This window comes from Orcinus orca, chromosome 10 (assembly GCF_937001465.1).
Source record: "Orcinus orca chromosome 10, mOrcOrc1.1, whole genome shotgun sequence".
NCBI classification, from domain to species: Eukaryota; Metazoa; Chordata; class Mammalia; order Artiodactyla; family Delphinidae; genus Orcinus; species Orcinus orca.
Genome location: NC_064568.1, coordinates 1,842,501 through 1,856,696, shown reverse-complemented (window position 1 = coordinate 1,856,696; position 14,196 = coordinate 1,842,501). Strand labels below are relative to the sequence as shown.

At 49.4% G+C, this 14,196-nt stretch overlaps 1 protein-coding gene across 4 annotated transcripts in view; it reads right to left on the bottom strand.

Annotated features, from left to right (window-relative positions):
- The window catches only part of RAB7A (RAB7A, member RAS oncogene family), a 93,729-nt gene that overhangs the window by 3,369 nt on the left and 76,164 nt on the right, over nucleotides 1-14,196 (bottom strand). For 3 of the 4 annotated variants that reach the window (XM_033414051.2, XM_004284340.3, XM_033414050.2), the window contains 4 exons: nucleotides 12,859-12,919; nucleotides 10,065-10,191; nucleotides 2,415-2,633; nucleotides 648-776 (listed from right to left, as the gene is read on the bottom strand). In XM_033414051.2, the coding sequence (XP_033269942.1) occupies nucleotides 648-776; nucleotides 2,415-2,633; nucleotides 10,065-10,191; nucleotides 12,859-12,911 (528 nt within the window). In that variant the 5' untranslated portion in view covers nucleotides 12,912-12,919. Of the gene's footprint in view, nucleotides 1-647; nucleotides 777-2,414; nucleotides 2,634-10,064; nucleotides 10,192-12,858; nucleotides 12,920-13,340 lie in introns of all 4 variants that reach the window. The other variant, XM_049693723.1, reaches the window with a different exon arrangement.

The window sequence follows — 14,196 nt, the reverse complement described above, 5'->3', positions numbered from 1 at the left end:
TGGTTGGGAATCCACCTGCCAATGCAGCAGACACGGGTTCGAGCCTAGTCCGGGAAGATCCCACACACCGCGGTGCAGCTAAGTCCGTGTGCCACAACTACTGAGCCTGCACTCTAGAGCCCGCACTCCGCAACAGAAGCTACTGCAGTGAGGAGCTCACGCACCAGGGCAAAGAGTGGCCCCCACTTGCTGCAATTAGACAGGGCCCGAGCGCAGCAGCAGAGACCCAACACAACCATACATACATACATAAATAATTATACATTTAATTTGTTTAAAAAAACTGGATCCAATGATGGGTTTCAAATTCCCGTTTATCCCCTCCTCAAACAGAAGGACCAGTCTGACCAGGGCCATCTAGTGGCCTGGCCACCTGACAGCTGCAAGGAAAGAACAATGCAGCTGGTCAGACCAGGGAGACCTCGGCTGAGGTCTTTGCTGCCCCGCACGGTTGAGGTTATTCACAAGTGAGCGGAATTTCTGGAAGCCTTAGCAGACTGTGCCATTACCTTCCTGGATAAACACAGGGGTTTCTGGCTACATGGAAAAGAGTCAGCGAGGAAAGAAGGTTAAGGACAAGGCAGCCAGGCCGGGGCTGGCTCAGCGGCCCATCACCAGAGGTAGCCAGACCACCGCTGGACACCCACCTGCTTCAGCGCGTTCCGGGCAATCGTCTGGAAGGCCTGCTCCACGTTGATGGCCTCCTTGGCACTGGTCTCGAAGTAGGGAATGTTGTTTTTGCTGTAGCACCAGGCCTGTGCCCGCTTTGTGGCCACCTGGAAGAAGAGGCAGGGCATGTGTGTGCAGGGAACAGCGGGAATCCCACCAGGGAAGGACTGTCCCCCCCGCCGCCCCGGTCACCCCTACACACAGTAGAGCCAGGAGCCAAAGCACCCCGCCTACCACCCACACCTTCGGACCCTCAGCCGCACTAAGATTAGAAGCAGCTTCTGAAGGGAGTAAGACGCCAGCCCAGGAAGAAGTAAGCGTCCCTCCTGGGACCTCAGAGGCAGCCCTCAGCACAGGACAGGCCTGGCAGCTTGGTCTTCAGCTCTGCAGCCCCTTCTGTGACTGCTCACGGCACCTCACCTGACCACACACCTAGGCACCAGAGCCCCGAGGCCCTCACCCTGCCTCGCATGTCCTGACCTCTCCCCACCCTAGCCCATTTTCAGGCATGAGAAGGACCAGGCCACTCAGGAAAGGGAGAAAAAGAGATGAGTGGTCAGAAATACACCTAGCTACACTTAAGAGCCTACGTTCCCCAGACAAGTGCTATTTGAAAGGAACCTAGAGCAATTTTGCTCAAAGCCCAAAGCATCTCCTGTACACACGAGGATCAAGGGAGGCCCCTGAGGCGCTGAGAGAGCACTTGAGAAGCTCACACTCGAATCCCCTCCTTCCCAGCACAGAAAGGGAACGGGAACGAGGCCAAGGTAATAATGGTAAAGGTAATAATGACCCGAAGGTAAGGCAAAGGTAATAATGACCCGAAGGTAATAATGAGGCAAAGGTAATAATGACCCGAAGTCACAAAGGTAATAATGACAAAGGTAATAATGACCCGAAGTAATAATGGCAAAGGTAAAGGTAATAATGGTAAAGGTAATAATGACCCGAAGTCACAGCTGCAGGGGCAGCATGGGGATGTGAACTGGCCTCCTGGGCCCTGGTCCCCAAAGGCAGCTGACCAGGAGGTAGTGCACCCCCAGAGTCGGTCTGGCCTCAGCACAGAACCCTCCAAATTCACGCAGTACCCCAGAAGCAGGGGGCTCTCACAGGAGAGGAAAATGCTAGAAAGCTCCTCCTGGGCACCACAGCCGCAGACACACCGTCATCTGGCATCTGAGTGTCCTCATCAGATGAACACAGCATCAGACTCAGGAAGCATCCCCGATCTAAGAGTGCATGAGCCAGACGAAGTGCAAGTCTGCCTTTGCGTCCCAAAGACCAAATATCACCCGGCCTCAAGGGAAATCCCGTCACCAGGACCGAGAGAGCTGCCAGTGCAGGCAGCCCCACTCAGCGGGCTTCCAGCTTTGTTGCTGTAATTCCCAAGGGAATACCAACCTCTGCAGAGTTTCGCTGCCCGTCTGTCCACGGGGAGGCCAGGATGGTAGGTCTTTACAGGTTAGGGAGCAAGGCCCCATTCCAAGGGCTGGGCAGGTGGCTAGTTAGTTGTCTCCCACATCCACCCCCGCATGGGGCACACACAGCCAGAGACATGGGGTGTAGATCCCTGCGGCATATAGTTTCTTACCAGTCAAATCTAAAAACAGCACCTGTCATCCAAAACTTAGCTGCCCCTTTACAAGAAGGCCCTTCCTGTGACTCAGTAGCCCTTACCCAAGCGAGGGCAGGTTCTCAGGTTCTCAAGCCCCATAGTGATGACCCCCGGCATCGTTGGCACTTACTTGTCTGTTTTCGAGGTCAATCTTGTTTCCCAGAACAACGAAGGGGAAGTTCTCAGGATCCCGGGGACTGGCCTGGATGAGGAATTCGTCTCTCCAGCTGTCAAGGGTTTTGAACGTGTTGGGGGCAGTCACGTCAAACACCAGGACGCAGCAGTCTGCGCCTCTGTAGAAGGCCACACCCAGAGACTGGAACCTCTCCTGTCCGGCCGTGTCCCAGATCTGCGAGAGACAAAACGGTCGTTCCTTGGGGCGGAGTGCCAGGAGTGGGGTGTGTGGAGGACGCCAGGGGCCCCCCCAGAGACAATCACTTCAGGACTCATCAGGAACAGAATTCAGCACCCAAGTGTCCAGAGCACACCGACAGACAGCAGTGTAAGTGGACGTGTCCCATGCATCTGGAGGACGCTAGAGAAACGTTAATCTTGATCGAGGTGGTGGCCACATGGGTAGATATTTATGGAAAACCTGAATGTAAACATAAGATTTCTGTACCCTGGGGACTTCCTCGGGGTGATGGAAATCTAGGGAGGTGATTATTCATCGAACTGTACATTTATTTTTACTTTTGGCCGTGCCGTGCGGCTTGCGGGATCTCAGTTCCTCAACCAGGGACTGAACCCAGGCCACGGCAGTGTGAAAGCACTGAGTCCTAACCACGGCACCACCAGGGAACTCCCAAACTGTACATTTAAATGTATGCATTTTACTATATATATAAAGTTGACCTAAAAAAACCCCAGTATGTTTTAGTTATATTATACCTTAATTAAGAGACAAAGGAAACAAAAGTACCAGAAAAGGGGGAGGGGTGGGAAGGAGACAGGGGGAGAGGAATAAAGGGACAAGCAATGTGAGAATACACCAAGGAAGACAGATCGAAGTCGCTTCTCATCAATGGACCACCAGGCGCTCAGCTCAAAGAACTTCCCACCATTCACTGCCACACCAGGTCCAAGAGCAAGGATGCAGTTCCTCAACGCCCCAGATCCCAACAGGGCCCCCGGTTTGCCTGGAGAGGACTAGTGTTCTCCAGAATGGCCGCACACCCGCGGCGAGCCACGGTGCCGGGGTCCAAAGCGGTTCGCAGTTACTTCCAGCTGACAGGAGTCTTCACCTCTTGGCTCCACTGTCTGCAGGAAACCACTTAGCTTCAGAGCAACATGAGAATCTGGAAAATCCTCATAACCCCCCAAAATTTCAACCTTATGTCCAAACCACCAGCCAGTGAACCGAAGGCCTGCGACTTAGACCAACACGGAGTGTGGACTGAGCCACGACAGTTTCATCTCCAGAAGTGGCTTCTGCAGAAGCAGGGCTGAGCTCCTCTCCGAAGCTCCTCCCAGGCAGCCCACAGCACTCGGGGACACGCCAACTCCAGCGCGGCCACAGACAGCTTCCAGTTCAGGTAGGAAGAGCCTCACTGCACAGGAAGCGCACAGGATGCTTGCGCAGTGAGTGAATACACAGAAGGATGACACAGCAGAACAGGGCAGTATCATGGGATTTGCATTTCTTTAATACTACCCAACTCATGATGTTCTAAACCCCACAGAACCGCCGAGAATGTTCTCCAAAAGGAGCCCTGAAACGTAACATGCAAATGCTGAAGGCTGGTTTTCCCTTGGGGACGGGCTCAAACAACATCATGGCAGACAGGAGCAGGGCCAGGACTTAAATATTGTCTGGAAATATCTAAAGCTGGAAACGGCAGCATTAGAACCCCTTAAAGAAGTTCCCATAAAGCAGTGCCACTACACAGGCTAAACTCTGGCTCACAGACAGGCCAAGGACAGTGCACGCGGAAGGGGGCTGTTGTGGTCGCCCATCAGTGCGGGGCAAAGAGTGCCCACCCCAGCCCAGAGGTTACCCTCCAAGGAAGGCAGCTCTGCAGGGCCCACGCAGCCCTCTCTTCCGACGTATGGGGCCCTCCACAACCAGCACACAGACTCCGGGTCACAGCTCTGGCCACAAGGGGCCCGACCACGGCAGCCTACCCCTGCCCACCCCCCACCCCCCGGGAACCTTGAGCCCACGCGTGCTCCAAGCACTCTGGGAAGAACCTTCCTGAAAAGGACACGTCCTAGTGGCCACGGGGGTTCAGCGTGCCTGCAGGCATGGAGTCAGGAGGCTGTGGTAATGTCCACGCGGGGCCTAGCAGTGCTCACACTACGTGGAAGGAAGCAGCCACTGGGAACCAGAAGTGATGGTAAGGCTGAAGGGCAATGAAAGAAACAAAGCCGAAGACTGTGGCTGCTCTCAGTGGGCAGGGAAGGGCACCGCCCCGCCCCACGTGAGCAGCAGAGCACACGTGCCGACAAACGGTCTCTGTGGACAGCGCGGCAGCAGCCGGACCCTGTGAGGGTCACCTCTGTGCTCTCCTGCTGTCCGACGTCCTACCCTGAATGCGTGTCCCTGAGTGGAGAAAAGAGCCTTTTCCCATAAAAGAAGACCAAGGTGGAGGGAGAATCGAGAACTCTGTCACAGCAGGTAAAAACTGACAACTACTTCTATAAAGAGAAACACAGGAAAAAAAAAATTATAAACAAATATAGGCTTGGACAACAACAACAAAATTCCCATTAGAGAAATAACATTGTCACTATGTAAATATCTGGATAAGTAAAGCAAAAGCCAAAAAATGCCCCGAAACTCTTGGTGTCCTCCCACCCAGAGGTCTTCACGAGCACACATCTTTCTCTAGGTGCCCGCGTTGCAGGGTCACTCACGCAGCTGGAATCTCAGTGCACAGGCCACTCCTCTCCGCCCCACAAAACACACAGCACCCTCCCCGGCGAGAGCGCACATCCTTACTCTGCCCAACACTCAGCAAACCACTTCACTCATTTTAAAAAAATATTGCTTAAAAAAATATATTGCTGCCAATTTCCCATAATTATAAGTAACTCAGTAATGAGCTTTAACACAGAGAGTCTTTCCTGTGTTTCAGATTGCTTCTTTAGGACAGGATCCCAAGAGCAGAATTACACAGGAACTTTATGACTCTTGGTGGAACCAAATGGGTATTTGGAACTCAGATACTGAGAAGGCAAAGTAAGGAATTAAAAAGAAAAGTTGAAAAACTGGGGGTTATTCTCAGCAAGTTTCCAAAATTAATTTAACTTAACACTTACAAAAGTACAGTCTTGTGCCTATGATCTTTCAAAATTTGTAATATTTTAACTGAAATACTTTATTTTCTACCTTCAAAATACACCCAATATATCTACCCACCCAGAACTCCAAGGTGACAACTATTAACACTGCTGTTTCTACATCAGTTCTTCAGGAAGAGAGTCAGCCCTTCCTCACAGCCTTCCTTCCACTCCCCCCCCCAGAAGTGAGCGGCCGAGACCCGTGGCACAAGACAGTGTCCGTAACATAACCCCATATACCATGTACCAGATCCTCTGCATCTTTTGATTTTTCCTCCAGATGTTAACAGCTGTACAGTATCCCGGTGCCTTAAAACACCACCACTGACTCCCTGGTCCTCTACATTATCCGTAGCTTTTCGTGACTGCACAGAGGCTGCAGTGAGCATTCTTCCTCACTTGTCGTCGGGCCCACAGTTTCCTAGGCTCTGAACCCAGATGCAGACTGGCTGCTTGTCAGGGATGTGTGTGTGTGTGTGACGTTGGAGAGCCAACAAAAGTCTCCATTTGAAAGGCTGCACGGATATGTTCCCACCATCGGTTTGAGAATATTCTATCTACTTGTAGCCAAAACTCGATTTTGTCAGCCTTTTAAATTTGCAATTCCCTGACGTCAGGCCACAGGACGTGGTTTCTCCTGAGAGCTGCCTGTTACCCACTAGGTCATTCTGCCGAATGGATACTATTAGGCATTATTAACAGTTTCTCCCAGTCTGTAGTTTGTTACTTAGAATCTTGTTATTCAGATGTTTACTGTGGTCTACTATCAATCTTTAACCTTTTATGATTTGTGCTTTCTCTATTTTAAATGCCTAAAGTTAAGAAAACCCAAAAGAACCTGTATTTTCATTTTACAGGTTTTCATTTCGTGCTTCTTCCATCAGGTCTTGAACACTCTGGCTACTCCTCAGCAAATGGAAAGCCGCCGGCCCAGAGGCCTGTTTACAGTACGACTTGTCCTCTGACTTGTCCTTTCCCCATTCTGCAAAGCCTCCTCTGCCCACCCAGTGTCAGCTAGGTGTGCCTGTTTCTGTGCCCTCCGTCCCCTTGATCTGTGGATCTGTGACAATGTCATACTGTTTACATTACTGTGGCTTCATAAGTTACCTTTAGGTTTTTCACGCACACTTGACTCCATCTAATGTTTAATACCGATTGATTTCTAGCTTCTTCCTGAACAACGTAAGAAATTTTAAAAATGCACACGGTCACTCATCTTTCCCCACACATTAAATTACACAGTTCCAATCTCGGTTTCCTTGTACTGGTTTGAAGCTACATACTCTTACTATTAGGGTCATAATTCTAAAAACAGATGCATGCATACAATTAAGTTTATTTTATCTCAGACCTTTCCACTTCCGCCTGAAGTGCGTCTCTTAGGATTTCTGCCCGAGCCTAAGGAGGCGCTCGCTTTCCTTCTTGGAGGCGGGCATTTCCAGGGCTCAGAACACCCTGCTGACAGCCCCGGCTCACATGCCACAGCCTGCCAGTCCCACTGGCAGCCTCACTGCTCCTCCAGGTCGTTCTGTTTCCTCTGGCTGCCTTCAAGCTTGTCTTAAAGGAATTTTTTCCATATGGTTCCTCTAGACTTCTGTGTTCCTCCTGAATCTGTGGATCTGGTGCCACATCAGTTCTGAGAAATCCTCAGCAAGTAACTTTCACCTATTCGCTCGTCTGAGACTAATTAAAATTAAGTGCGAGCGACCTACTCACTGAATCCTGTTTTTACCTCTTTTCCCCATTTCCCACCATTTTTCTTCCTTTCAGCCCTCTTGTGGTGTATCCTATCTGTTGCTAAAAACGCTCTCTATATTTCCAAACTGTGGTTATTGCATTTCATTTTTAGAAGTTCTACTGACCTACACCACCTGCTTAGTTTCTTCTCCACAGATACACAAGATTGCCTGGTTTCTTTAAATACAAAGACCACTCTGAATGGCCAGGGGGGTTTCCACTGGTTCTTGCCTTGCTGTCTTAATCTGAATTATCTATTTTTGCAAGTGCTGAAGGCCCGTGAAAAACAGGGGAGGATTCCTCAAGATCCAACATGATGACGCCTTTGTCCGGAGACGACGGTTTTCATTTAATTCTAGTCTTTTAAACTGGCTGCAGGAGCACAAGGGCCAGCCTTTTGTTTCAACCTGAGGACCATGTTCTTTCCTCCCACCCTTTCCAGACTCTGCTTTGGTGCCCTGGGTTCTCCAGATGGGGTCGACTCCGGGAAACTCCGAGATCTGAGCTCGTGGTACCTGTGGGGCTCTATCAGAATGGCCCCTGAGCCAGGAGGGACAGAGTCTCGCTTCTCATCAGCCCACCCGGCTGTCAGGACCACAGCGTGGCTCTCCATCTGCTTCTCCTGCTACGCGACACGGGAAATCTTCAGGTGGCGTTTGACCCGGCACCCTGAAGACATCCCATTTCCCTTCTGCTTTCTGTTGCAGCCGAGAACTTATCTAACTGCTGTTCCTTTATCTGTAAGCTGTCTTCTCTCTCCAGTTGCTTTTAGGATTCTGATTTTTGGCACTCCAGTTCCGAGTTTACTCTTGAGGTAATTTGCTCAGCTTAATCTTGAAGTTTACTGTTTTCTTCAGCTATGTTTAATCTGAGGTTTAACTGCTCAGTTGATTTCAGTGACTGTTTTTTCACTTCTTGAAGTTCTAAGCTTCCCATATCCTCGTTTTTTATAGTGCCCCTTTTCATTTATGGTTTCCATTCCAAGAAATCTCTAGTCACTGTGAGCATTTTCTGCAGGCCATTATTCCCCCTTGAGCTCATCCTCTGTCCCTATAGGGTGGTCTTATCTTTGTATTTGCCAGGAGTGACAGAGGGTTAATGTCAGATCCTCCAGACTAAACTCTCTGTGCCTGGCAGAGCAGAAACTGAGAATCCACACACGGGCACAGTGGGACTGGGAGTCTGCAACCAGGAAGCAAGTAGCAAAGCCCCAGCCTGCACCGCACATGCCAGCTTTGCCACTTGCGTGGGCTGAGGTTTTGGGTCCTGTTTTCCCATCTTTCCAAGGTCCTAATGAGTGTGTGTCTATGTGTGCAGGGGGGTTCTGGGCCCGCATCTTGTGCAGTTCATGCCTCTTGTCCTTGATGACAGACGGAACTCAAGTCCCCGTTATAAATTCACAGATCACCATGGCAGGAGCCCCTGAGCTTATGATGAGCTTTCAGTTCTCTCTTCTTTCCTGTTATCTGGTAATTTCCTTTTCTCTCAAGCTTGGCCTATTCAAACTTTAGTTTTATACACACACACACTTACTATTAAAGTATAACTGATGTACAGTATTATATTAGTTTCAGGTGTACGGACACTGTGATTTTTTTTTTTATTTTTGTAAGTTACAAAAGGACCACCACGATGTCTAGCTACCATCTGTCATCACACAGAGTTATTACGATCCTGCCGACGATACATTACCTCCCCAGGACTTATTTATTGTATGACTGGATGTTTGTACCTCTTAATCCCCTTGACCTATCTCACCCACCTCCAGCTGTCCACTGAGCACCTCTGTGTGTGTGCTTGCGGTATGGGGGAGCCACATTAGCCCCATCCTGGAGGTCTGAGTTCCCCTGGGAGCATGTGACAGCTTGAGGTCAACACATGTAAAAACTATCTGCAACCTGTACCATCCAAACATTTCAGCGAGCCCGGTGCTCGCTAGGACCCCCATGTCTCAGTCTCCCCAGGACATCATTTAGCAGAGAAAGTAAGGAACAACTGGTGTGGAGGTGGGAGCTTCCAAAGACAACATCTGGGCTGAAAGTTGGCGACTTCAGGATGGGTGCAGCTGTGACCAAAGGGCCTAGCAAGCAGAGACACGTTCAACCACAGCTTTGTAAGAGCAGCACATGATTCGGAAGGACTGGCAGGAGATGAAAAAGTGAAGAATAGTTTGTAGCCAGAATGTGAAGGCTTTTAAAGAGCCATGTGAAGGAATCTGTTTTTATCCTAACTGTTGAAAGGGAAGCCCTTGAAATCAGATTAAGCTGATACGTGAAAAACCAGATTGGCTTAATAGAAACACAACTTTAAGGGCTACAGATAGGACAGATTATAAGAAGCCAGAAAAACAGGAAAACTAATTTAACAGCTGCTGTAAGAACCTAGGAGAGACACGACGATTTTTTTGGCCTGAAGAACTAGGCGAGGGTATTAGGAAAGAGACAAGTTACACATTTTGGAGACATAAGACAAGAACCTGTAGGTTACCAAATTTACAGCAAAAAGACAATGAAAACCAGGAAGTCCAGTTAAATTTGAACTCTGGAAAAAAATGAAAAATTTTTAGTACGTCTCACACAGTACTTGGGACATACTTGATGTCTTGCATTTTATATGGCAATCCTATCTATAAGCCAATTATCCATGAATATAATAGTGAGATCTAAAGAACAGGGAGGGGAGGGGAAGATGCCTGGGCATGAAAGACGGGTGAAGACGGAATGACCAAGGCTTGGCTGGCCAAGGTGAGGCGTGCGCTTACCTGCATCGTAACTAGTCTGTCATCCACCATCACCTCCTTTGTCAGGAAGTCTGCTCCTATTGTGGCTTTGTACTGATTACTGAATTTCTTGTTCACATACTGGTTCATGAGTGATGTCTTACCGACTCTGAAATTGGAGAAAAACCACAAGTGTAAGTCAACTAGGAAGGCACTGACAACTGACTCTGACACCTGCAGCTCGGAAGGAACCTGCCCACCCCCATCAGAGGAGGAAAACTTCCCAGTTCACTCGCCTGACGACATGCTTTCTCCTGGGACAAAAACACAGGGTACAGATGCAGGCCAGATCTGGAAAAGCTGCTTCTAGGTTCTGGTGTAGTTGGTAGAGCCTAGTGTTATTTCTCTCCTTCTAAAAGAAGCCCCAGCAATAAGATCGCTCCACTAGTCCAAAAATATCTCTGCCGCCTTGGGTGTGTCTCCATTTAGTGGTTGCTGTAAAGTCCAAGCAAATAGCCAGAGGAAGCCACTGGCTCCGAGCAGACATTTACGCCAGTTAACCAATCTGCCGCTTCCAAGTTTAAAATCTGAAGCGGAAAAAAGCACCAGTATTCCACCAAACCAGAATCCACCTCAAAGTATGCTCCTCCAGAGGTATTTTCCAGTAAGAAAACTCAGCAAGAGACAATGTGTGATTTTTTTTTGGTGATGAGGTAGTTAGGACAGGCCAAAGACAACGCAAGCCTTCCTCACAGCCAGTAATACCTTCCTTTTCACAAAGGAACACATGCATTTCACATGCAGAGGGGACCTGGAAATACAAACAGCCCAAGGCAGTGTTCACCTGGTCACGTGCACCAGAATTTCCAGGGGGAAAAGACAGGAAATGTGTAATCAGGCAAGTTTGGGTAACACAGGCTAAAAGCAGTACTTTCAATCCTGACAGCATACCAGAGGCACCAGGAGAATGTATGTGAGCGGAAGCGGGGACAGGGAGAGAGAAGGGGGGACAGATGAGTGCGCGTGTATTTAAGCACTGCCAACCAGGTCCTACCCACTGGTCTGGGCAAATGCTAATTGTTAAAAGGCTCCTCGGGTGATTAAGAAAGCCAGCCACGGTAGAAAAATCACTGCCTTTTGAAAAGAACTTTGGAAGAAGGACGTGCACCTGCAATTTATTATCATATTGTTTTTAAAAATATGTAGCCTCTGGTCTAAGTTTTCATGGGTCACTTCAGATGCCAAGTCTGAAAAGCTCCCCCCGTAACCCCCTGAACCTTCACAGTGATGAAAGAACTAGCTAGTTACGCAGTAGCGGCAGATCTAAGACCCGAACACAGTTCTCCAGTCCCAGGCTCTACTGACTCAGGCACAGCAGGAGGAGGATGCAGGCATACCCCACTTGAATGCGCTCTGTGCAAACTACGCTTCTCACAGACTGAAGGTCTGTGGCAGCCCTGTGTCAAGCTAGTCTATCAGTGCCATTTTTCCAATGGCATTTGCTCACTTCATGTCTGTGTCACATTTTGTTAGTTCTCGCAATAGTTCAAACTTCTTCATTAGTATATTTGTTATGACGATCAGTGATTTTGATGTTACTACTGCAAAAATATTACGACTCCCTGAAGGCTAAGATGATGGTTGGCATTTTCTAGCCATAAAAGCATTTAAATTGAGGTTTGTACACTGTTTTTAGACATAAGGCTATTGTACACTTAATTGTACAGTATAGTTCAAACATTAACTTTTAGATGCCCTGAGAAACCAAAAAGTTCACGTGACTCCCTTCACTTCGATATGCACTTCGTCGCGGCAGTCCAGAACCAAGCCCGCAGTGTCTAGGGGGTCTGCGTGTGCTGCACAGTGCACCCCAAACCTCCATCTCGTGGACACGGCGCCAACGGCAACAAGCCTACATAAACAGCGCTCCCTAGTCTAACCAGCTTGGGAAAGGGATTCCATGAATTTTTTTAAAATATATTTTCTTTCTTTGTTTTTGGCTGTGTTGGGTCTTCTTTGCTGCACGCAGGCTTTCTCTAGTTGCGGTGAGCAGAGGCTACTCTTCGTTGCAGCGCGTGGGCTTCTCATTGCAGTGGCTTCTCTTGCTGTGGAGCATGGGCTCTAGGCACATGGGCTTCAGTAGTTGTGGCTCGCGGGCTCTAGAACGCAGGCTCAGTAGTTGTGACACACGGGCTTAGTTGCTCCACGGCATGTGGGATCCTCCCAGACCAGGGATCGAACCCGTGGTCCCATATATTGGCAAGCGGATTCTTTTTTTTTAAATAAATTTGTTTGCTTGTTTATTTATGGCCACGTTGGGCCTTCACTGCTGCACGCAGGCTTTCTCTAGTTGTGGCAAGTGGGGGCTACTCTTCCTCATGGTGCACAGGCTTCTCATTGCAGTGGCTTCTCTTGTTGCGGAGCACAGGCTCTAGGCACGCAGGCTTCAGCAGTTGTGGCTCGTGGGCTTAGTTGCTCCGCGGCATGTGGGATCTGCCCGGAGCCACAGGGAGGGCTCGAACCCGTGTCCCCTACACTAGCAGGCGGGCTCTTAACCACTGCGCCACCAGGGAAGCCCCCATGAAACTATCATTAATTGAGTTCAAACAGCCACCCTTTTCCCTAAATCATGCCCCAAATTGGGGAACAAAGGACTACCTGACTAGGGGTCATTCCGATTTTTGCTGTGCTCCCAAGAGCACGGAAACGTAGGGCCCTAATGCCACGGCTATTAGAGACGGAAGCAGCAAATGTCAGCACAGAGGGCATGAGCTCCAAGCGGGTGAAATTTAAACCCAGGTCAGTGTGCTGGCTCAAATTTAGGAGGGACACTTACCCAGAATCTCCCAGGATGATAACCTTCAGTAGCACTTTCTTCCTCGAGGTCATCCTTCAAGCTGGAAGAGAGGAGAACGCACGTTAAGTAGGATGGGAACACCCAGGGGGACCACCTCCCTGGGCACAAAACTCCTCGGCAGCCCCAAGAGCACTGCGCCTGAGCCCTTCTGCAAGTGGCTCCCCGCCGTCCAGGGCCTTCGACGGAACACAGTATCAGTACTGGAACTCTGGACCCAAGAGCTCGGCCACATGGTGTGTCAGGGCCATCCCACCCCTGGGAGGAGTCTGAAGGAATGATTCTCCCACTTGGATGCTGGATCAATGCTCCATTTACTCAACAGCTGGGTCCTGCTTCAGGCAGGTCTCTGCTCAAACATCACTCCTCGGAGGCGACCACTTGATCTGAAGGAAAGCGGAACACCCTCTCCCCGTTTGCCGTCTATCCTTTACTCTGCCTTATTTTTCCTTCAGAGTACTTACCACTACAGTTGACTCTTGAACATCTCAAGGGTTAGGGGCACTGACCCTCCACTCAGTTGGAAATCGCTTATAACTTAACAGTCGGCCCTCCGCATCCGCGGTGCCGCATCCGCGGTCCTGCAGCCACAGTATCAACCGAGCAGGGTCGCGTCATTCGTGCTGTTCGAGGATAAACTGTACTTGACATTTTAATGTATTATATTCATTTCTCTTCTCCCTTTCCTAATAATTTCTGTGAAAACAGTTTTATTCCCCACGGTTTTATTCTCCAGTGCCAAGTAGAGAATTATCAAATATCGGGTTAGTGCACAAATTAATATTTGACTTCGCAGCTCTTGAGACCACCTTTCCCCAGAAAGCCTTTCGGGTAGCCTTCCACAGCCTCGACCAGACAATACGATCTGTGCTCAACTCTCTGCCACCACGTGACCGCGTGGTCAATTTACTTATTGAGACCGACCTCCTGTCTTAATTGCCCCTCAGTCCTCAGGGCCTGACCCAGTAACTTTCAGAAGATGAACAACTTTCAAGAAAGCAGGAGTCCTAAATTCTGGCCCCCGATGTCCGTGACTTAACTGAAACTACCAGAGGAGCACTCCTCAGGCAGCTGATCCCCAGGAGAGCTGCAACCGCCTCTAGAATCAGGAATTTATGATTGCACGTGAGCCTCAGAAATGACACCCATGCCTTCTGAGAACCTCTAGCCTTGGCCATTGTCCTCGGGAGACGCTGAAACAGCCACGGCAGGAGACTACCACTAACAGTCACGGGGCAATATCCGACTCCTACCTTCACTGGAGCTGGGGGAAATTAAGCGTTTATACTTAAGCAAAGTAGGTAAGGATGTGGGTTAAAT